The 24,390-nt window shown below is 35.5% G+C and overlaps 1 protein-coding gene across 5 annotated transcripts in view; it reads left to right on the forward strand.

The window, feature by feature from the left end:
- FBXL17 (F-box and leucine rich repeat protein 17) overlaps positions 1-24,390 on the forward strand; it is a 290,756-nt gene that overhangs the window by 15,041 nt on the left and 251,325 nt on the right. For all 5 annotated transcript variants that reach the window (XR_005842732.2, XM_413983.8, XM_015280455.4 and 2 more), the window contains exons 3-4: positions 294-551; positions 1,230-1,361. Coding sequence is in view for 4 of the 5 variants with exons in the window: in XM_413983.8 (XP_413983.4) it covers positions 294-551; positions 1,230-1,361 (390 nt within the window). In the remaining variant the exon portion in view is untranslated. The remainder of the gene's footprint in view (positions 1-293; positions 552-1,229; positions 1,362-24,390) is intronic.

A 24,390-nucleotide genomic window follows, 5' to 3' on the forward strand; every position in this document is an offset into this window, starting at 1 on the left:
TTAGCTAAATAGAGTGCTGCTAGAGAAGAGCAAGCAAGTCCTTTGCTTTTAAAGGAAGAAATTCACTTTCTCTAGAATGTGAAGTGAGCTGCTAATCTGATTTTCTCCAAGCACTGGAGCAGAATTCTTTAAAATTAACTGAGAAACTCATCACAGCAGTATGTTCTTATTTCAGGAGATACGTCTTTCTATTATTGCAGTAGCTTATGTAAACACAGTGGCTTTTGTTTTAATGAAAATAGAAGATACTTACAAAAGAAGTTAAATTTACGTGTTTGTTTTTTTGTTTGCAGGTCACTGATGAATTGTTGGAAAAGATAGCATCAAGAAGCCAGAATATTACTGAAATTAATATTTCTGACTGCCGCAATGTATCCGATACAGGAGTTTGCATATTAGCATGTAAATGTCCTGGACTGCTAAGGTATACTGCTTACAGGTGTAAGCAGCTTTCTGACGCCTCTATCATGGCAGTTGCCTCTCAGTGTCCGCTTCTTCAGAAAGTACACGTAGGCAATCAAGACAGACTCACTGATGAAGGTTTAAAGCAGGTAACCATCCATTCTACTTTTTTTTTTTTTTTTTTTTTTTGTTATCTTAGTCTTCTTCTCAAGTACAAAAATGAATATGGAAGAAGGTTTTCAAGGATATAAATAAAATCAGATGACCTCTTTTACTTTACTTGATGACTTTACTTTTACTTTCAAGAGTAAAAATACGATCATATTTTTTAAGTACCATACTTACTATCCAGTTGGTCATGCTATAGTTTACCTCAGGTTGGTGGGATCTTAATGGATCTTTACATCACAAATGCAGGCAGTTGAGATCTTTATTAGGCATAAAGGAGGTTTTCATCAGTTTTGTCTCTTCTGTTAAAAAGAGTATTTAGCGTAAGTTGTGAAGTAGTTGTATTTAGTTAAATATCCTCTCAATTGTCTAGGGAGCAGGCATTTTCAGTTGCTTTGATATGCCCTATAATTTATTTAGTTCTTAAAATGCTAATCTTATCTTCTTTTTGTTGATTGTAGTTAGCAGTCTCATTGTGTCTTGTGTATATTTTATAATCTTTCTTGTTTTCATATAGTAACAATACAACCTGCAAATAAAGATGATTTTAAGGGGAATGCAGGAACCCAAAGAAATCTTAACTACGATCACTTTCTAGTTCAGTCAAACATTGTTTTTCCCTTATTTTTAAACACTTGCTCTGATTTCATTAATTGCAGCTGGGTTCAAAATGCAAAGAATTGAAAGACATTCATTTTGGTCAGTGTTACAAGATCTCAGATGAAGGAATGATTATTATAGCTAAAGGCTGCCTGAAGTTGCAAAGAATATACATGCAAGAGAACAAATTAGTAAGTATATGTCAAGTTTTTTTCCTCATGGCATTGTCATTGTCAAAGCTTTCCCTTGCTTTTTGCTAGTTTAATACTTTGGTCTGATTAAGCATTTCACTGCCAGAGAACGTTTACAGTCTTCTTTTAGATAAGAAAATGTAGATTCTACAGACATAGTTCCGAAGGTGACTGTGAGTACATGTTAAACTAATGCCATTTCAGACACACAGTAACTTGCTTTTTGACACAACATTCCAGGAATGAAGTGTTGGGTAGATATCTGTGTGGGAGAGTGCTTAGTACATCTCAAGTGTTTCTTTTGTTTATACTAATATGTTTTTCTACAGCGCAGTGTGAATTTATACAAACTTAAAGACTTCAGTAGGTTGGGTTGTTGACTACAAATGAAACACACATTATCTTTTCTTGAAATATGTCACTTTCTCATCAGGATGCAGGAGAGTAGTGTGCCTGTACTAGTAGAATGAAGTAGTACTGAGGAGTAGTGCAAGTATCTTGTGTCCTAATCACAGTGAGTGAGCTCTGAAGACATGGTTTCTAAAGCTCAAGGCCATTTTCCACTAAGTGGTATACTTGAGTATTGGCTTTATTTGTTTATACATCTATTTAATTATTTTTTTTAGAATGTAAGTAGAAAAGTTTGCTTGCATCTGAATTCTTAACTTTCAGCTTAGGCCAGTGTTGTAACCTTTGGTTTGAAAACTGGTGAAGAGGAACAAATGAATTTTGCTTGTAAGGAGACAATGTACTTTGTACTCTGAGTCATTTGATGTGTGGTTTCAAATTGTCAAACATGCTAATGCCTAAGATGTTACGAGAAATTTCAAAAGAGTTTCTCTTTTTAAAATAACACCTTTTTTTTGTTTGTTTGTTTGTTTGTTTTCACCAAATTGTGGGGACTTGAGAAATAGAAGATAATACCCAAAACAGAGATCTCAAAATGGTTCAAAGGGATAAAAACTGGTGTTCTCAGTTGTTTTCTTCACCCCAGTTTACAAAAGGAACTCTTTCAGTACTGTCAAAGTAGGTCCTTGTAAATCTATCATCTCAAATGAATAGAGTATTATTATTTCAGCATTTCTGAAGGTTTGTCAAATAATTCATCAGAACTCAGGTTTTGCACAGTTTTTCATGAATGTAGTTATTAATTTTAAATGTTATTTAAACTGCTGTCCAATATGTTTTGGCAGAATTCAGTTTAGCTTTGTAAAGTCCAGATTCAGCTCTTTACCAGTCTAGAGTTGTAAACATGAAATAAACTGCATTATGAACTCCAGCAGATTGAATCCTTAGAATAAAGTATTCACTAGATGATAAAATCACTAAAACCGCCAATCTTTTCACTTCCTTGGAGCAGGATATTTTAAAATCTTTCTGTTGTGGAACTTTAATCTCATATGATGAAGCACAACAAATTGTATTTGTTTCTGTAAATTGATGATTTTTTACTTTCCTACTTTCCATAATTAAAAAAAAAAAATAGCTTAACAGCATATAGTTATCTTTAAAGACAATAATGAATGTTTGGTTGTAAATGCTAATCCACTACTTGCTTTGTTAATTTCTGTGTGTTATTTTTGTTCTTGACTGCCTTCTAAAATAAAACCACTGTTAATATTTGCTGTGATACATCTTATTTCCTACTCTTATGTGAAGAAGATGGTTTTGGGAAGAGTGGGTGTGTCCATTCCTGAACTAAATAATAATTTTTTTGAAATCCTAATATTCTGTGGCAAGAAAGTGTCCTTGACATACAGCCTTGGTTTGTTTGCATGAAGTACATAGATTGTCAGATGTTTTTTCTCCTTTTTAAATGTCTTCTGTTGCTTCTGTATATAATGTCTGCCTATTATGTTTTTTATTTTCTTCTTTCTCCCTTTTTTCAGAGGTGCTTAAAGTCATATGAATCTTACAGGCAGTTTTTACTAATTTTGAACTAGAGTGCATTATAGATGGTACATGATGGCTCCGTTTTCGTGTAGGCTTGTCTCAGGCTAATGGATTTTATACTTCAAAAATACGTCTATCGAGAGGCATCCAGAAGCTAAATAATGCCTTTGTGAGTGTTACTTTACAGTGAAAGGTGGATCGGTGAACACTGTTCCGTTGCTTCATCTGTTGCTAAGTAACTCCATTACCAAACTGCTGAGCAGAAACACAGAAAGAAGAATTTATTTTCTGATTGTTTAATACACTAGAATTTCACAGAAAAAAAAATAGATCCTTTTTTTCCCCCTTTGAGATACTGACTACATAATGATAATAAGCAAAAGCTACAAATAATAAACAGTTCGAAAGAATGCATGAGGAGGAAGTTAAGTATCACAGAGCTTACAGTATAAGGCTGTTGTTTGCATAACTGTTTATGCTTTATATTTCTTCAAAACATTTTTATTTTTCCTCTGTCCTTTCAGTGGAAGAGTAATTGTATGCAAAATCTTTCTGAAGCCTACTGGCTGAATGAGGAACCTGGTGAAAATTTGCAAGCCTTCTGAAGTGTGTCTGTTGAGCTATCTTTCCTTGTCTGTTCTCAAAACAGTCTGATATAATCAACCTATCTCACAGAAATTCAGTGTAAAGGGAAGAACAGACGATGCTAGGAACTCTCCTAGCTTCTTGAGTTTTGTTGGACTTAATGTTTTATATTCTTCACTGGGATTGAATTCCACAAGTCTAAGTTTCATGTTTGCCTCATATGAATGATTGATGTGAATGAAACTGGTGCAAGATTAATTGGTAAATTTTATTGTTAACTTTTTTTTTTTTCTGCCAACCTCTTTTTACCTTTCACACAGAGAAAAAGTAATTAGCTTCTGTTGAAAAATCAGAGAACTGCTTCATATCTACATAGAATATTCAGACTGAGAAATAACATGGTGGATGGAGCCCTAAAAGGTTTTGTGATTTATTTGTGGGAGATGCACAACAAATCAGTGACTACAGGGCCTAAATGGAAGATATGTCCCCAGAAGCAATTTTATACAAGCCATGTTTAAACTCTCAATTTTGTCATTATGAAAAGACTTCAATTTGATAGCTGTATTTTAGAGATGGGAAAATCTTTCTCTTCGTAACTATGTTGATTCTGTACAGTGATTTTTTTTATTCTTGTTTCCTTAACATAGTGACTTCATGGCTAAAATTGTATTAATGGTGGTTGCCTACACCTAGCAGGTGGAAGTTACAGATTGGTACCTTCCTACTTCAGTGGGAAGTGTCTGTTTTTTGGATAGTTATTAGGTGAAGGAGCTTCTGAAGGATAAAGGAGATGCAGATGAGGATTTAGATTATATAAGTGGTTGACAGCTTTCCTACTACTATACATTCGTCCCTCGCTGTCTTTTTTTTTTTTTTTTTAAGCTTGGTTAGGGGTAGATAAGAAATGATACTTGAAGCTACTACAGTTGGAATCCGCACAACACTTCTCTTTTTAAAAATCAGTCCTTTATTAGTAACTAACATACAATTTTGTGTTAACTATGACCATTATGTTTGAATGAACCTATAATGCTTAAGGTGTGTGAAAGATTTCCTTTATAGAAAAACGTCATTAAAAATAAAACGAAAGGTCTTTGTTTTTTGTCTATCTTATGCCAAATAGGTAAATACTTAGGCATTTTAAAGCATTGGCTGGAGTTAACCTACTGTAAAATTCTGTTGGACAAAATAAACTCTTACGTTTTATGAATATTCATGGCATAGTATAATTTGCTGTATTCATCCTTAGTTACTGAGAATTAATACTTTTTTTCTTTTTCTGCTGTTCTTCAGTTTGAAAGTCAGTTCTCTTTCTTCTTACACATTGGCTATGAACCATTTACTTAAGCAGTGTGTCCAAAGGCCTTTGTGCATGATAGCAGTACAAACATGTGGAAAGTAAAGAGCACTTAGCTTTGATATTAGTCCAATCAAATTGTTTGATGGGAAAAGTCATACACTATACAGTAATGTGAAGTACTGAAATATACAGTGTATAGAAATCTCTCACTGCTAAGTGAAAAAGGCTTTTTGGGAAAAACATTTCATGAAAAGTGCAATTTTCTTGCTTTGTCACCCCCAACCTATTGCGTATACTATTTCGCTTTTTACATGTAATTATTTTAAAATGTTCTACTTGGAGAAATTTCAAAGAAAGGGGATAATTTCCCCATGCTTCCATATGAATACTTTACCCAAATATTTCTGACAAGCTTATTTGGTTGTTCTAAGGTTTTGAAAAACTGGAGTTGTTACAAACTTTTCCCTTTTTATTATTATATTTATTTTTATTAAAAACTCATGTTCTTCATAAAAGTGTAGTTAGTTTTCTTTGTAGATACAGAACCTATACATAGGACTTTTTACTTGCTAAACATATGCATACATATTGAATATGAAACCAATGCAGAGACTGATCTCTCTGTTGTATATCATAGCTGTGGACAGCTTTATGTTTTGTCAAATATTATACTAGAGCTTTCTAAAGGGAAAATTTGTTACACATGACAGTGTTGGTGGTGTTCATTAATAATGATACAGTCTTTAGTGTAATTTAGTTTGTCTACTCTGGTGTGATATGCTAATAGAAACCACTGTGCTGCAAAAACAATGATCCATGCTTAGAAAACATTCAGTAACAATACCAAGACTAAGCTGAGATATGGCAAAATATAATTTCATGGAAAGTGCTTGAGGGATCTGTTTGGTATTAGAAGCAGCCTTGGAAAGTTGGTCTTTCAAAAAGCTTCTCTTTTGTGGCAACATTCACTATGTTATTTTATACAACAAAATAAGGCAGTTCAATAATTTCTTTGGAAATCTAAATGATACATTGTTATTTTGAAGATTTTTTAATTTTTATTTTATTATGGTTTTTTTTTTTTAATTTTTGTTCTGATCTGTTTTACTTTTGACTTTGTTAGCAGTTTCTCTAATACTGTTGTTAAGATGAACCATTTGTGCCGGCTTTGGTGCTAAAAGGTAAAAAAAAAAAAAGAAAGGCAAGATATGTGTTTGTGCATAAATCTGTATTTTCTGTAAAGGCATTTGAACCATTCATCCTACATCATCATATTTCCTCTATAAATTTTTCTTTTAATAATTTGTCAATAAATACAATACTTCATATTCACCCTTAGGTGGCGATATTGACTTTGTATTGGGCTTGAAATCCCTGATGCTGTAAATTACCAACACAAAGCACATAATTTCTGAATATTGTGGTGGTACTACATAACCTATTTTCTTTTTGGTTCAGCTGTCAGGATCACTGTTTAAGTAGTTCTTAAGTGTCTTCAGAATGTTGGCAACTGGTTTATAGTAAAGCTTATTCAAGTATATAGTATTTGACTTTTGCAGTGCATTTATGTGTATTGTTACTGAAGTACCTCAAAAGATTTCTAATGTGTAGTTCATTAAATATTCATGAAGAGGAAGAAAAGCATTGGGTAGCATTTGGGGATGTTCTGGGATATTTTATGTTATTTTAAAATAGAAGAGCGTAGGATGGACATGTGTACGTCTATGCTAGATATACTGAGTGTGTATTGAATTAATTGAAATTGCTTCTGGAGATCCCATGCGAAACTCTAGAGAAAACTGGCTGTGGTTCCTTTTTCACCTGTTGCTAGCTAAGTGCGCCTTCTGCCATGATAATGCTGGTTTGAACTAGTGCCTCCTTCAAGGCCAAGGTCTTCTGGGGATGTGTGTTTAGGAATACAAAACAGGAAACTCCCAGACAACTACTGACTATCTTAATAAAATATATCCTTTGTGTTTTTTTTTTTTAAACAAATAATACTGAATCTAATTAACTGCTTTACTTTTATGCACTTCTGTATTGAATTTATTATTATTTTTGTGCTGTTACTTTAATAATGAAAAACAAAAATACTTTGGGTGTTTCACTCAAGTTATTTTTCAATGATATATATTAGAGACAAACTAATTTGTTTAAGTCATTGATGTCAGGTAAAGTATGAGCCCCTTAAAGTAATGATTTTCAGGTTAGTGCATAAAACTACATTATGGGTTTAAACACAATATGTCCTCCTCAGTTATATTGAAGGTATTTGTATCTATTGTCCCACAGCCATCACTTCAGGAAGGGACTTTACTTACAAGCTGCAGGCTCAGGTGTTTTATTTGTTTGTTTTTTTGTTTTAGTATTCCTTAATGTTTTCATCTTTTCACATGATTCACTCCCCCAAGTATGTTTTCAATGGCCAAACTTTGTATTAAGGCAAGTGAAAGACATTTTTGATTTTAAGATGAATTCAGTGCTTGTGAAACTCTTCAGACTGACAGCAGTGGAAACTGAAGTGCTCTTATTGTCCACTGAACAGGTACAGCATGAGCAGCAGCAGTGCAAACTTCACCACACTGCCCCATCAAAGCGCTGCAAACCCTGACCTAGACAGAGACCTCTGTAGCAAGGATTAAGTGGCTTGTTCAGTCTCCATGCTCAATCAGCCTTTACGGTAGCTGCCAACAGGAATACTCATTTGTGATAGTGGGTAGATATCCGTATCATGAAAGAACCAGGAACTGGACTGAAACCATCAACTTATTTCATAAAAAAAACTACTGAGGATCTGTGAAATGATTTAACTTCACTTACTGGTGACCTGGGCCATGGTAAAAGTGAATGGCTCCGTTTCCAGTTGCCACTCCCATGAGTTTAGTCTTCCTGAAAATACTAGTGTGGCTTCTTTATGCTATACTATGCAGAAACAAAGTCTGTGGACAGACTGTGATTTTTGTGTAAAGGTAGTTGTAAACAGTTTTGCTTGACTGTAGGTATGAACAACACTATGGCTTAATGTGAGCTATATGGCTTTGTTACTCTGTGCTGTTTTGTTTTTTAATCTTTATTGCTCTCTTAACCAACTGTTGGAAATTGTGAGTTGACTTCTTATGTATGAGTGTGTGTGTGTGTAAATTTTAAAACAAACAAAGAACTGGAGTTGTAATATGTATTGTTGGAATAATTATGTTTTTGGACCCTTCTGGCTAGGTTGTGTGTGGTACATTAAAAATGGTAGCTGAGAAACATAAACAAAACAAAAAAATTGAACTTTTATATGAAATTAGATATTGTACTACTAACAAGGCTTTATGTTACTGCTTGTGATAGATGCTGCATGTATGTATAAGTTTTTTTTTTTTTTCTTTAAGTCAACCTAGTGACAAAAATTTGAAGATTTGGGTACAAATGTAATGGACAGAAATAATGTGGAAAAGCCAAAAGCAAAATACAGTGAGATGGCAGTTCTAAATAGCAGCCAATTTTTCTGCTCCCTGCATAAATATTGAGAGCCGTTGTACACTGTAAATTAAATGCATATGAAAGGCAATGAAGATACAGAAGTGAGTAGTATTTATGGGATACTTCTCTATTTATAGGGCATGTGGTGTTATTTTGGTTTGTTTTTGTTTTGTTTGACTTTTTTTTCCTTGTAGTTTTTTTCCCTTTTATTTGTTTGTTTGTTTGTTTTTCAGCTTGATTAAGTGCTTAACATAGAAAAAAATTAGTATTCAGCTCAGAAGATACTTATACAATTTATTTACTGCTGTAGTATTTTGTTTAACTTGACCTGCTTATTATGTAAGAAGAATGAATGCAAGTAAAATGAAATTAATAGGAAGTTGCAAGAGCACTTTACTTCAAAAGAGGCTTTTATTGTAGTAGTAAAACCTCTGCATTAATATGTAACTGCTATACTGAAAAAGATGTATACGGTGAAATTATATTTCTTTTCTTGGATTCTGGTAATTAATAGATCTCACAATCTAGTCTGATTACTGAAATTGTTACAGAACTAAGCAAAATATTTAATTTCCATTTTGTAGGATAGATGTATGTACATTTTAATGAACATAATAGATCTTTAATTAAACTGGAGTAGGCGCTTTTTTTTTTTATTTGTTGGGTGTCTCTGTTGCTGTTGCTGAATAAATATTTACGCTTTTAACCTGATTAAAAAAAAAAAATACGGCCAGGGATTGGTATCTGGATACAGAGCCTTCTGGATTGCTTCATTGCATTTAATTGCCGTTTTAGTCAGGTAACCAGATGTTATTACCTGTGACTTCCTTGGTCACAGAAATTTTGTGATACTAGAGTAAAAAGTAAAAAAACTTTTCACTAAAATATGAGTTTTAATAGCATGTGTCACCTAAATTGAGTTGTGCCAGAAAATTTCAATTTTGTTTCTGTAGTTTTTTGTGATTCCCCCCCCCCCCCCCCCCCAGCAAATGGAAGTGGTTCTGTTTTTGTTTTTCAGTCCGGCTATATCTTGTGGCAGAAGAGAACACTGACAAACTCCAGATGAATGACTTGTAGTTCTTCACTTGTTAACTTTTTGTCTTGATCCATGTTGCTCTTGGTAAAAATATTCAGTCATTCACCTGAGGATAAGTAATAAATCAAAACTGATAATATTCCTCCCAGTGAGTTGTGATGCTTCTTGCTGAAAAAGATAGCAAATTCGATGTCGTGAAGCAAATCCTTAAAGCTGTCAGTTTCATTATTTTGGAATACTGGTAATTTGCATCCGTCAAAGATTATACGAATCTGCTTTTACTTGTATGGGACAAAGACAATATTATGTAAAAATAATGAACAGCAGACAAGAATTTGTGTTTATATCATCTATTCCAACAAATTCCATCTGAGCTTTTTATCCTTATGAAGCTAGAAAAATGAACATGTAGAATTTCTGCAACTGGACACAGATACATTGTTTCACCAGAGAACCTACCTGTAGCTGTACATAAAATTTGAAGTATGAGAGCTGAAACCTTGCATGTTGTTAGGTATAGTGGAGGAAGCTCTACCAATTTATGTATGTCCTTGACACAATAGGCAGTATCTGCAAACACAACAGTATTCTTGGGCTCTGATGGATATCTTCAGGTGCTCTTCCAGGTGGTTGTGTTCACCAAAATATTAACATTATTGGCATATATCTAAAGGGCATGAAGGATGAACTGCTGAAATGGTCCTAAATACTGTCTTTTTCAAGACATGATTAAATTGTTTAACTTTTGAACTACAACATCAGAGCACCAGATATGTAAGTTTTTATGTTCACACTTAGCTGACAGCTTTTTGTTGTAGAATAATTATCTGTAACTACAGCTCTTTTTGGTGTTCCACTTCTACATAGTCCTCTCATCCTAGAAATTACAGCCTTAGTTGCTATAAAATTTTCTATTGTCTTTCAGTTGTTGTTCTTTTAATCCAGAATGCTAATGGTTAAGAAACTGTTGTTTTGTGGACATAGGCACTGTTCTACTTAATTGTATCTGATTTTGAACAGCTTTGCCCTGGAGATTTCCCACTGATTTTTCCTTAGCTTAGTATCCCATCCACCCTTTTTCTGTTTTGCATTTTAACTTTTTATTTTTTAATTTTCACTATATTGTCCATTTGGATGGCATAATACCTGTTCTGCATGATGTGGTCTTGCACCTGTAACTGTTGGTCAGTCTTCTTGCACCATTGTGTCCCCATATTCTTTTTGTCCCGGTAGAGTTTGTAACTTCTCCTGATACCATTCAGAAGTTGTTTTGTAAAATTATTATATTATTTTAAAACAGTTTTTTGATAGTTTAGGAAATGATATATAACTGTCAGGGATGTTAACTTATGAGTGCATGCTCAGGAGTTGGACTTGATTCTTGTGTGTCCCTTCCAATGTAGGAAATTCTTTGATTCTAGACTGACAGTAGGAATTATTTGTTGAGAAAAGACTGTTGGCCTTCCATCTCCAACTGGTCTGATAAATATAGAAAAATGAAGTAAGCATGTTTTCTTTATAAACTGTGAAAATGTAGAAGTAAAAACAAAGAAAAACCCATGTTACAAAACTATAACAACAACAAAAGAGAACAAAATGTGAATAGCAAGTGTTTATTTGCTTTTAAAATGTTTTTCTGCTTAAGTATAGAGAATATTTAAACTAAAAAGGAGCATGATATTTCAAAGGGTGAACTAAGAAAAAGTTGGTACTGCTAACACGATAGAAATTGAACTTAAATATCATAACTGTGCTGATATTTGGAGGTCTAATTTATATAAGAAGTAAGAATAAGTTTGTTTCTTTTAGGTTTCAGAGTGATTAATTGAGAATGAGACAAAGATGTACTAATAAGTGCTCTGAAATGAACTTACCTTGCTGATTATGGCTGAAAGTAAAAGGCTACCTAGCTTATGTCACTTCATATTTGTACAGCTCTTCAGAGCTGAATTCTTTGTAAGGTGGAAAAGCATCTGTGAGCTCTCTAACATTTTTACAGTGACTGTGGTACGTACAGTGCTGCTGTTAAAGGCATAGCTGTTACCCAGCTTTTGTCTTCCTCATTAACGCCAGTGTCACGTTCCCAAAGAAGGATTTGTTTCCAGTACTTCTGATAGTCTGTAATTTTGCACCAGGGAGGACTTAGCCTGTGTACAGGCTCTGCTACAGCAATATAGTGTTTGCAGAAACTATGTTTATTTTGCATGGAATATCTGCTTTGCCTGCAGCTCTTGATACATCTGTGCAGGTATTTTTTGAGTTTCCAAACCTGTTAATGTTTGGAGGTTTTTTTTTGTAATCTCTAAAAGGGACTACTTATAAAAACAATGTAATGTTTTCATATACAATCATCTTAAAACTTTTTAGTTCTTTAACTTTTTTGATATTTATATATATATTTAAATAGTAAATAGTTTTGGGATGTATTGAAGTCATCTGGATTGTTTGTTTTGGTTTATTTTTTGAGGGTACAAAGGCAATGTTCCTTACATTACTTCTGATAGCTGTTAATATTGTGCAGCCTCTTGAAAATAGTAAGGTCTACTTAAGAATAAACAGAATACATACATTGCGTATGATGAGTAAGAGGTTTGTGATTGTATCATTCAAATGGGATGATTTTAATGCATACTGCATGTAAGTAAATTACAACGTTCTCATTATTTGAAAATGTGAACTTCTAGAATGAAATAGTGTTTGAGAATTTCTGTGTTATACATTTCTGAAGAAAATCTTAATGGTGGCTACTTTAGAAGCTTCTTTTTTACGCTTCAGAACAGCTATGTTTGGTACTATTTTCTACTGGTTTTAGTACTACTCATTACATCTCAGACTATCTTAGAAAATTACTTCTTCCTATAAAAGCAGTTACTGTGCTAGTCTTGTTTTTCTTCTTTTTTCTTCTTTCCATGGCTTAAGTACTGTTGAGTCTGGAAAAGCACTCTGCAGTGCATATTGCTCATTTGTGATACATACTCCGGATTTTGAAGTATTTGTAACAAACTTCCAGTAACAAATATTGTAGTACATTTAAATGAGGTAGAAGCAGTATGCCTGTGAGCTAAAATTGAAACAGAAAATTATTTATTGTCAGAAATCTGACATGAGGTACAGCTTTCTGGGTTTTTAAAAAAGTTTTATTAATGGTTTGACTGTCTTCATTTCTTGTGCAGGTGTGAGCCTTATCTATGATACCGTTAAATTAAGAGGAAACTTTTTTTCACAATACGTAGATATGTAGATTTTCTCTCTACTATTTTTCTACTGTAGGAGTTTTATCTCTCTTGAGAAAGGCGTTGCATATAATCTATTACAGAAGGGTTACTATAGCTGACCTTTTGTTTTTTTTCAGTTGTGGTACAAGTGCTCACTGAAATGATATAAAACTCATGGGACTCCAGTGCTTGTACAGATAAGTGGCGGCTCTCTCTTGCTAGTAGAGAATATGTCTGAGCAGTGAATTTTAAACTTGAATGGTGATACTTTTATAGTTGTGGTATTACACAAATGAAGGCAACGTGGTCATTCTTTGAGTGAAGTAATTTTTTTTTTTTTTTGCACAAGGTAACAAAGTTCTTGTGATTATGTCTGGTAGGGCTGTGATGTCCTGTGAATGTCTGTATCTTCACCATATTACTCATCTTTGGTATGTGTGAAGTTATCTGGAAATTCAAACCTCTAACTTGGAAGATAATTTCATGTCTTTTTGCTGCAGGGATATTTCAGATAACATGGCAGTAGTTTACTTGTGGTTTTCATGCAGTTAGCAGTTTAGCCACATTATTGTGTGGAGCTCTTTAACTGGATAACATGTGGAGCCTCATCCCAGTCCCAGCATTAAAATATCAGTAGCATAAGTGTAATCTGGTGGGAGGTGAAATCTGTGACTGATGAGTCATAATGGATGATTCTCGTCTCCCCAGCAGGGACAGGCTGGGCACATAAAAGGGGCTGGAGGGTGGCTGTGTGTGGGGGAGGGATGGGGCTGTACGGAGCTTGTAGTTAGCAATGACATGGTTGAGAATATCTGGGTAAGAAGGGACAAGGAAATAAATCGAATGTCATTGTGGGAGTGTGCTATAGGCCACCCAACCAGGATGACTACAGCAGTGAATTATTCTGTAAGGAACTAAGAGATCAGCCTTACTTGTCCTTCTGGATGACTTCAGCTTGCCAGACTTATAACTGGGAATACCATCAGCTGGTGAAAATGGGTCCAGAAGATTCCTACAATACCTTGATAACTTCCTGGTACAGATACTAAGTAGAGATACTAAGAGACTAGGAAGGGTGCCCTCTTATTTCTTACTTGCAAACAGAGAGGATCTTACAGGTGAAGTGGTTATTACTGACCACAGAGACCATGAGGTAGTTGAATGTAAACTCTTCGGTGATAGGAGCAAAACTGCCACCAAATCTTTGACTCTGGATATGGGGAGAACAGTCTTCATTCAGGCTGCTCAGGGGATCTGTTAGTTGTCAAGGTCACCTGGGAAGCTGCTTTTGAAGGCACTGAGGTTCATCAGTGCTGGTCACTTTTTAGGTACTACCTCTCAAGTGTACAGGAATGAGCAATTCCTTGTGAACCTAATGAGGTTCAACATAGTAAAGTGCACAGTTTTGCACTTGGGTTGAGGTAATCCTAGATACGATTACCAACTGGTAAAAGAACTTCTGGAGAGTAGCCCTGCTGAGAAGAAAGTGGGGGTCCTGGTTGATGAAAAACTTGACATCAGCCTGCAGAGTGGACTTGCAGCCCAGAAGGCCAGTGATATCCTGGGTTCCATCAAGAACAGGAATGGCCAGCAGAGAAGAGGGATGATTGTCCCTCTCTTCTCTGCCCTTGAGAGGTCCCAGAAGGAGTACTCCATCCAAGTCTCGGGCCCCAACATGGGAAAGATGTGGAGTTTTTGGAGAGGGTCCAGAGGAGAGGGCCATGAAGATGATCCAAGGGCTGGAGTATCACTTGTATGAAGACAGGCTAAAGGAGCTGGGCTTGTTCAGCTTGGAAAAGAGAAGGCTGCAGGGAGACCACATTGCGGCCGTGCAGTATTTGAAGAGAGTTTGTAAACATGAGAGAAACAACTTTTTACATGAGTAGATAGTGATAAGACAAGGGGAAATGTTTTTAAACTAAAGGAAGGGAGATTGACATTAGATGTCAGAGGGAAGATTTTTACTGAGAGAGTGGTGAGGTGCCGGAGCAAGTTGCCCAGAGAGTCTGGATGCCCCATCCTTGGAGGTGTTTAAGGCCAGGTTAGATGGGGTCTGGGCAAACTGCTCTAGCACTTGATCTAGCAGTTGACAACTGTGCCCATGGCAGAGAGTTGGAACTTCATGACCCTAGGGGTAATTCCCTTTGACCCCAAGCCATTCTATGATTCTGTGAATTCCAGAATGTAAGAATTCAAGCAGGTGGGTCAGAAGGTTCACTTGGATGAACAGGGATCTTATGATGTTTAATTGTAGGGAGAAAATTTGTGTGGCCAAAGTTCAGTTAAAATTGAAGCTGAACAGTATTGTGGGGGACAATAAAAAAGGCATTTAAAATTTTATTAAGAGTGAAAGAAAGACCAGAGGTAACATTGGTCTGTTACTTGGAAGAGGATGTTCATCTCATATTGACAAGGCAGAGACATTTAATGCATTCTTCAGCTCTGTCTTCAAAACTGATGATGGGCTCTGGGACCCCTGGAGCCTTGAGTATGAAGGACTGTGACTGTGTTAATGGTGAACTCAACAGCCAACTGAACTTTTTCAGGATTTGTGAGTGAGTAGTCCCACTACTCAGATGCTCTGGCTGACAGGAAGTTTAACATGAGCCAGCAGTGTGCAGTGGCAGCCCAAAGTGCCAACTGTATCATGGGGTGCACCAGGCCCAGCACTGCCACTGGAAGAGGGAAGGGATTGTCCGCTCTGCTCTGCACTTTGCGGCCTCACCTCCAGCACCGACTGCAGGTTGGGTGTCACAATGTAAGAATGACATAAAACTGTTATAGAGCTTTCAAAGGAGTGATGCAAAGATGGTGAACCATCTAGAGGGGATAATTCCCCTCCATGTGTGAAGAACAGCAGAGGCCTCTGTGTTTGTTCAGCCCAGAGCAGAGGAGCTGAGGGGACACCTCATGGTGGCTGCAGCTCCTCACATGGAGCAGAGGGGCAGCACTGAGCTCTGCTCTCTGTGACAGCCACAGGGCCTGAGGGAATGGCATGGAGCTGTCAGGAGGCTATTAGGAAAAAGTTTTTCACGAGAGGGTGGTGGACATGGCCCCGAGAGGCCAGAGCTCAGAGAGTGTTTGGACAACACTCCAAGACAGGGTTTGAATTTAGGGTGGTACTTTGTGGAGCCTGGAGTTGGTCTTGATCCCTTTGAGTCCCTTTTGACTCAGGGTTTTCTGTGTTTCTTTGATAATCAAATAGATTATTGTTTTCTTCTCCTGTAAAGCCATCTCTACTTGTACTGAAAAATACTATATAAAGAATGAACATCCTGTGTAGATAGGGAGAGATACTGTTCTTCTTTCATGTTTTCACTTGCTGACTATAAGTAGGAATTCAGTCAGTGATAGCTTTTAATGTAAGAGTGGCTTTGACCTATCTGTGTATCTACATCTTCCCTAAAATAAAATAAAATTTTGTTGAGGCAAAGCAAAAAGTGTCTGTGTTAATTAATAGCTTTTGTTTTTATAGTAACTTGGCATTTATATAATCATAGAGTCAGAATCCTTAAGAGTTGGAAGGGACCTCTGAGGGCCATCTGTCCCACTCCCCTGCAATGAGCAGGGACATCAAAGCTAGATCGGGTTGCCCAGTGTCTTATCCAGCCTCACCTTGACTATTTGCTCTAATCCTATGAAGATGATAATAGTATACTTTGTTCATAAAGCTAGACACTTTTGTGGATATGAGGAATAACAAAATCCAGATACCTATTTTTAGCATTTTTATCAGATCTAGGCTACTTACTTAGTAAAACAGAAAAATATAAACTGTGGTACTGTTATAAACTATTTTCATGATTTGTGAGATGTGGATACTTTCATGTGTGTAGAACTACTTCCACTTAATTACTACTGGTTTTGAATTGCCTTGAAGATAAATGAGTTATAAGCAATAAACCATGATTGAAATAGAAAGTATATATATAGAACAGTTGAAAATTTGGTATGTGTGATGATATAGCTTTGATGAGCCACAGGGTTGGTTGCAGTTGGTTTAGATGCTACTGGCTGTGCAGAAATTTTTGTAATATGCTGCATATAAAAAAGCTCCACTGTTTTTAGTGTGTTATTTGAAGAACAAGGATTCAAATATTTCATTTTGCAATGAAATGGGGTTAATATTTTAAAGGAAAATTTGCAAAAAATAAAAATAATAAAAAAATTGTGTCCATAGTTCAAAAAGAAATTTTAATAGATTGTTCTTGAATTAAACATGCTTTATTTCTTTCTACTGTCAGTACTTTGAGGAAGCTGTCCAATGAAAGAAGGTAAATTTAGCTGCATAAAAAAAGGCAAAAGGCAGATTAAAGATTTAGATACTTTGGCACGTGACTTTGTTCTCAAACAATATTGTTCCTTTCACCTGGTAATTGTTGATTATATCATTCTTTATGCTGGTATTCTGTGACTGTGTTTGTTAGGACAATTGATAGTTACTGTTCATCAGAGCAGAGCGCAATTCTCTTTCATCTGTCTAATTCTTCAAGAATAGTTGTTTCTGACAAATCTTACTATTTTACTATCTTAAAAGTAGCATTTAATTCCTCTAATTTGTAAAAGTGAATTCATACATATATATTTGAGGTGAACACTAAAAATTATTTTTCTCTACTGAACTACACCAAAAAGGGAAAGGAGAAAATTATTGCTGCTGTTATTACTTTTAACATGTTTGTAGTTGTATTCAGAAGATTTATGCATATGGTTTTTCTTAATTTAAGCTTGTCATCCAGACAAGTTAAATGAGTAAGTGTAAGATGTTTTCGTTGTTATATGCCACAAATCAGTATTTTTGATTTTGATTTTGAAAATGAATATTATTGATGACCTATCAATTCATTTAGTTTTGACATCTGTGCATTTTTTTTGTTAGCTTCACAGCAGTACAAAGATTTGATTTTAAGTTTTCTGTTGCTTATAATTTTCACTCCTTGATTTCTTTGGACAGAAATTTCCCTGCATTTTCTAAGCAAGATGTTTTGCTTAGAAAAGTCTGAAAAAAGATGGAAAAAAACAAGGGTGGGGAGGGGGGGGGGGCAGGGAGAGGGGAGTGGAATTTGTTTTAATCTTTGTGTGTGAATTGGAAAACAGTAAGCTTTTTCATCCTTGATTGGTTCAGAAAAGCTGAATTTTGGGATAGAACACCGCCAAAATATAAGGTATGCAATTTACTTTTTAACTGCCTTCTGAGAAGTGTAGCTTGCTTGTGTTCAAACCAAGGTTTGAAAGGGAACTAGTGTTTTTATTTTCTGCCTGCATTGCCTATGGTAGAAGTCCTTCAAGAAGGACAGCTTAGATAGTATGTATAGCTATGTATCATGGCAAGGTATAAGTATAATGTGGACGTTTTCTGTCGGGAGGGGCTGAGATGTTTTGGAAGACTGCCTGAAATTGCTCTGCCAAGATGGTAGGGGATGCTGTAAGTAAAGAATCAAATAAAGCTGTCAATTCTGTTTATTTATTTGTTTCCCATATGTGTTTTTTTTTTTCTTTGTGCTTATAAGTGAGAAATGTTGAAAAATGATGAAGTCAGGGGGCTTCTGCTGTCTTTAATCTAGCAAATGGATGCAATCGTTTGAAAAGAGTTCCCACACTTCCTCCAGTGGCTTTCCATCTCCACAGCAAAAATTGGTACAATGTGCTGGAGAGCTAAGAGCCATGCTATGACATAACTTCAGTTTTAGCAGCTTTAGGTAAAATGCAGCGGTTTTGTGTTGGAGCAGTTTTATATTTTTGTTTTTCAATTTTTAGGGCTTTTTAATTTTATTTTTTAGATTAGGCAGTGAATATAGCTCAGGGATTGAACAGAGTAGTAAATTATGGAAAGCCTTGCTCATTGAATCCTCACGCTTAGTGAACTATGTGTGGTTTTCTAGAAGTCACATGTACTGTAGTAGTTACTTTATAAAGGGATGCTCTGAACTTAATTCTTATTTCTTTTTCCATGATTTCTCTTATAGTTCTTATAATAATGCTGCTCTCTAAACATATCTAGTCTAATAGCCTGTTCTGACTAACTTCTGATGGAGAGGAATGATGAGTGGTGATCAGCTCTGTCCCAAAATGAACTACCCCCTGCCTCAGTTTTCAGAACATTTTTATAAATTGTTACTAATACTGCTTCTGAGAACAAACATGAGCTGTTTTTATCACAGAGGATTACGAATTTCTGCTCTTTATGATCTTGTACGTAAAAAAAGATATAATTCAAGAAAAGATATAATTCAAGAAAGAATAATTCAACTGAAGTAATGCATGGAATAAAAGGTGCAGATCATAAGGTGCAAAATAGCTTGGGAAAAATCTGTTATTGAATTTTTTTTTTTTTTGGTGCACTGCTTTCACAAAAGGAAAAAATGGGGAATTGGATCTTAAAACGTGTAATCTTCTGATAGGAATTGTGATTGAATTTGGATTCATCTGGACAAATGTCACTGCGATGTACGATATGAAGTATTAAGTCTCTGCTTGTCATAAGTAGACTTCTACTCCGTTGGCTGCAATTTTTTTGCATTTTGTTTTATGTTACGACATGTATTTTATGAGCATTTACCAGCATACTTAGTTGTACAAAACCATGAGTAAAGGCTAAGAACTGTCTACTAGACAGGTGTCCGCTCAGTGGTGATACCTCATATCTTTTGGAGCTTTTAGTTTAACTTATTTGCAGTGTAAGGGCTTAATGTAAGTTCAATCTATTATACTAACTCTTTAATTTTTATCAGCTACATAAAAATTTTTTATGAGTCAGTTTTAAAACTATTTCTGTACTAATTTATGAAGCAGCAAGTGCTGAGAATATATATGTGAATTACACAGATACTGAAGCATCAAACCATTCACAATCAAGGAGTTGCTATTTGTACTGTCCTAGAATTACTGTTGGAATGGAAAGCATTTTATTTAGCAACATTAATATATTGTTGCATATTTTCCTCCTTCTACATACAAGCTCTGCATTATGTAAATTTGTTCAGTATCAATGTGTAAAATGTTTTTTTTTTTTTAATTTTAAATATTACTTAGTAGAAGTAAGTTATATTGATCAATATAGGCTAAAGAAAACTCTGCTACATCAGATTTGTGATGTTGTCATTGTGTTGTGTTTTTTTTTCTAAAGCCCTTGGCACTTTTAGCAGTTACCATTATTTGGTAAATTTCATGAGTTGTGGCCAATACTATTTTATACAGTGCAGGTGGTTTATAACAAATGTTTATTGAAAGTTATCATTTCTCTAAAAATGAACTTTGAATTTTATTGTCTGGTAAACCATTTCAAGGAAAAGAAGGGCTTCTGTCTTCGCTAGCTTTAATTCCTTCTTAAGTTCAAATAGTAGATTACAATTACGATGCAGCACCATAATTTTCCCCACTGTTGCTGTTCAGTGCTACTGAGATCCTTTTAAGTTGACTGAAGTGATATTTTTCCCTCAAGCGTTCCTTCTGTTGAGCACTTTTCTCTTTGTCTGATACACTTTTACAGTTTTGCATTTTTTGGTTATTGACACCAAGTTTGTTCAAGGTCAATTTGTCTAGCATTAAATCAACAAATTTTATGCCATTTGGAAAGGCCTTCTTCCACCCAGTATAAAAACAGCAATTTTGAAAGTGTTACTGTTCTGTGTGAGAAATTACTGTCCAGAATCCCTCAGATACGAGCACTCAGCTGACTATAGGTTATGTTCTGCTGTGTACAGTGTAATTATTCACTAGGAGTTGAACTGTAAAGGAGAGGGGCTGGTGTGTGGTTTTTGTTTTTTCGGTGGTGTTTTGTTATTTTTTTGTTGGTTGTTTTCCTGCAGTAGCAGGTACAAATGCATTCTGTTCAGTACTTTTATTGAGTGCAAGCCATTAGTGTAGTACTTGAGTGTGTATGAGCCTGCTGCATGTGTTAAGACAGGCTCAGACTTGGCATTGTGCTGAACTTGTTCAGATGACTTCCATTTACTCTGATTTACAAAGATTAACCTGAAATAAATCCTATATCGATATGACTTTATGCTCAGTCGTGGTTAATGCATCTCAGTATCCAGGCTGCAGAGTCTGCGTGCTGTTCATAATCTTGTTTGACAGGGAAAATATTTCCCTCCTTGGCCACCCATTTCCATGAAAGTTAGAATTTCAATGAACTTTTCAACTGTTCCTGGGAAAAGTAGCTGGCAGTCTCCAAATGCCTACTGCTGTGATTATCTTTCAAGGCTTCAAATTTCTTCAAATTTGTTTGTGTTTTTTTTTTTTAATCATCTGAGAGTTTTGTTGTTTTTTTTCCCCCCCTTCCCCCCACTTCCTATTCCAGAGTACGTGAACTATTTGTCTTCGAGGCGACCTACGCTGTGTTTGAACTCTTGCTCTATGCAAAGGTGGCTCATCAGTTTGCTTCATGTGTTTTGCTGCCTTTTGTTCTGATAAGCCAAGGAGTACTGCAGATGCTTTTTCTTTTTCTTTCCTTGGACCTTGTGATTGTTTCTGTCATATTCATGAGCTTCTCATGAAACCTTCATATTTTTATTCAAATTAGAGAACTATCAGCTGTTCTAGTTTAATTCTGAAAGTTTTTTTATAGTGTCCACCTGCTGTTGGTCTGTCCTGAAGGCCTGTTTTGTATCCAATTTTGTATCCATTACATTCATCCAACAGTCAGTTCTTTAGGTAAAAAAAAAATTCTACAAAGATAAGGGGGGGGGGGGGGGGGGGGGGGGGAGTTCACAGCAGTAAATACATTTAAATTATTAGATAAGATTGAAGATGTTTGTTTATTTATTTCAGGTAGCCATTTTTGTATTAAAACCCCTGAGAATCAATGTGTTTCTTATTTTTTATTAAGCTCTGTTATGCATAGCCGTATGATCACAGTGATTTAGCATTCTGACTTGGTTACAAAGTGCTTACTTTCTGTGTTTTTTGTCTAATCTTGGAGGATCTTCACTACTAAGTAAATTGTGACGTTGGTATACAGGGCTACAGTTTTTTGATGGGAGAGGAATAAGAGATTTAGCAGATAGATCGTTTTCTCTGCGTTCTTTCATTTCAGAAGTATTTCAGGATGCATGTCGAGAGGTCAGCGGGGTATAATGCACCATTGCTTTACATGATTATCTTGTCATAAGAGGTTCAGTAGGCCTTGACAGATGCTGTTCTAGTTAGATTATGGTCTCAGGTCATTATTTTAAAGTTGAAAATGATGGGGAAAATGGGTAAAAAATTCAATAGAACCTAGTTAAAAGTTGAATGATGGCTGGAGATACTAATGCCAAATCCTTTAAATGTTAGCTGGACATACAGCTCTTGAGAAACGGTGCTTTCAGATTTGGAAATTAACAAAATTGGTTTCCTAAACTCAAGTTTAAGTCCTCAGAAAATTAATTCCAAATACTTTTAGTGTGCTCACTTCATGCTGACTAAAAAGTATTATTATGCAACAGTAGGTTATATCAGAGTAACTGTATCAGAACTTTTTTTTGTTTAGGACTTTAAATATAATCCTTTGTACTGAATGGTTAAGTGCTGATTGTAAACAAGATTGGATTCTTTATTATGTGAATTTCAGTTCTTTAACTGGACTCGCAGATGTGAAAAAGTTTTATAGCTTTGAAATATATGCAACCAAACGCAAACAACAATGTAAGTAGATTACTTCTAATTAAAACCTAAAATGAAAACTCCTTGTTCTCTTATTTATTGTAGTACTATCTGCTTTTTTGTTGTTGCTTTTTTGTTTTCACCATTTTTGATATAACCCCAAATAACATGATCTAAGATCCTCCTGTATTTTTCTTCACCTGCTTCTAAGGCGTACAGTAGTTCCAAAGAGAAAATGGAAATAAAGAACTAACTTACTTAGCTCTCAAATACTTCCACCTATAAAACAAAAATCACATCTTTCCTCTCACTTGGCCTGTCTCTTGAGGGATACCAGCCAGCTGGCCTTTAGTGATCTCCTGCAACATCAGTTGGAAAACTTTAATAATAATAATAATAGTACTAGTTAAGAAAATAATAATAATAAAAGCTTCTCAGTTTAACTCCAGGACATTCACTGGCTTTTCTTTCCAAGGAAAGAGGATTTAAACAAACTTTCCATAACATTTGTTAGATGTGTATTTCATAGTATCCGCCATGAAGTTCACTGCATTTAAGGAGGCGACGAAGCCAGGATGAAAAGATACAAATTCATGAAGGCTCGGCTTCACAGCTGGCGTATAATCCCCTCTGTTGTCGCTGGTGCCCTGGCCTCGGTACCCAGCAGAACAAAGGGAGCTGAATTGGAAATGGTGGGAGCTGGGGAGCCTCTTGCTGGCAGCACATCTGATGGCCATAGGCCTTGTCAGTGCGCAGCATGATACCCTTTATTCTGGGTGACAGATGCGAGGTGGGTTCTGCAAGGGGGAAGTCATTACTAGCGTGAGGGCAGTGTCAGATCAAAAGTAACCAGCGATCAAACAAGGTAAAGGGCTGTGGAAAACAGGCTTTCTGTCTGGCTGTAGCACCTGCCAGAGCACTGGGGGGAATAGGCCTTGTGTGTCAGGTTACACTTGTTCCCTTTGATGCAGGGAGAATGGCTGAAGATGGAAACTGGAGTGGAGAGGGAAGATTTTCATTTCCCACTTCTTTGAAGCAGTTGAAGATGCTTTGCTATGTAATGCTGACATGAACTTTGCAGCTGAGGAGTCTCCATAAGACTCCTGCTTGAAACAAAGCACTCAGGTCTTCGGTATTCTGTTTCCAGCATAGCGTCTCACTGATTAATTTTTCAGTGGTGTTGCATTTTGATGACTGAGGAAAAAGAATACATTAATGTTTCATTTTAGTTTCTTGAAGAAAATGATAAATTGTTATAGTTCTTTTCTTTTCTAAGCTGTTTAATGAATTTCTATGCAGTAATAATTAATATCATGTGGATTAACTCAGAACTGCAGGATCTGGAAATTCTTTTCCTGTTAATGCACTCATTAAGGCATGTCCTAATCTCAGTTTCTGCATTCTGTTCAAAATTTCATAGATCTGTCATTTTCTTTAAACAGAAATGGAGATGCAGAAGCATGTAATAGAAGTACACACTTTTTTTTTTAAATGTGTGAATACCGTACTTCAGAATATTAGCTCTTATGTTATTGACAGCTATAAAATAGCTATAACTGATTACCTGATACGTTTCCAGGTATGATGATAACATGCTGTAGTTGGTGTTCATGGAATAGAAATAATTTTCAAGTACCTACAGAGGTGCACATAAAACTTAATTTATACCTTTGCTGGTTCTTCATGGTGTTTCATCATGTAATTCCATATTTTACTAAGCAGACTTGCTCAAAATATCTTCCTCATTTCTGCATTCTTTTTGTTCTGCTAAAGATATTTTACAATATCTTTTGTTATTCATGTCTGTCTTTATACAGCAAATGCAATAACAAAAAAACAAAACAAACAATCAAAACAAAACAAAAAAAAACCCCAAACTTTTATTAGGAGCTACAGTCATCAAATTTCAACTGTAATTTTTTTCCACTTTGAAAATAGCAAATA

The sequence above is a fragment of the Gallus gallus genome, chromosome Z (genome assembly GCF_016699485.2).
Source record: "Gallus gallus isolate bGalGal1 chromosome Z, bGalGal1.mat.broiler.GRCg7b, whole genome shotgun sequence".
Lineage (NCBI taxonomy): Eukaryota > Metazoa > Chordata > Aves > Galliformes > Phasianidae > Gallus > Gallus gallus.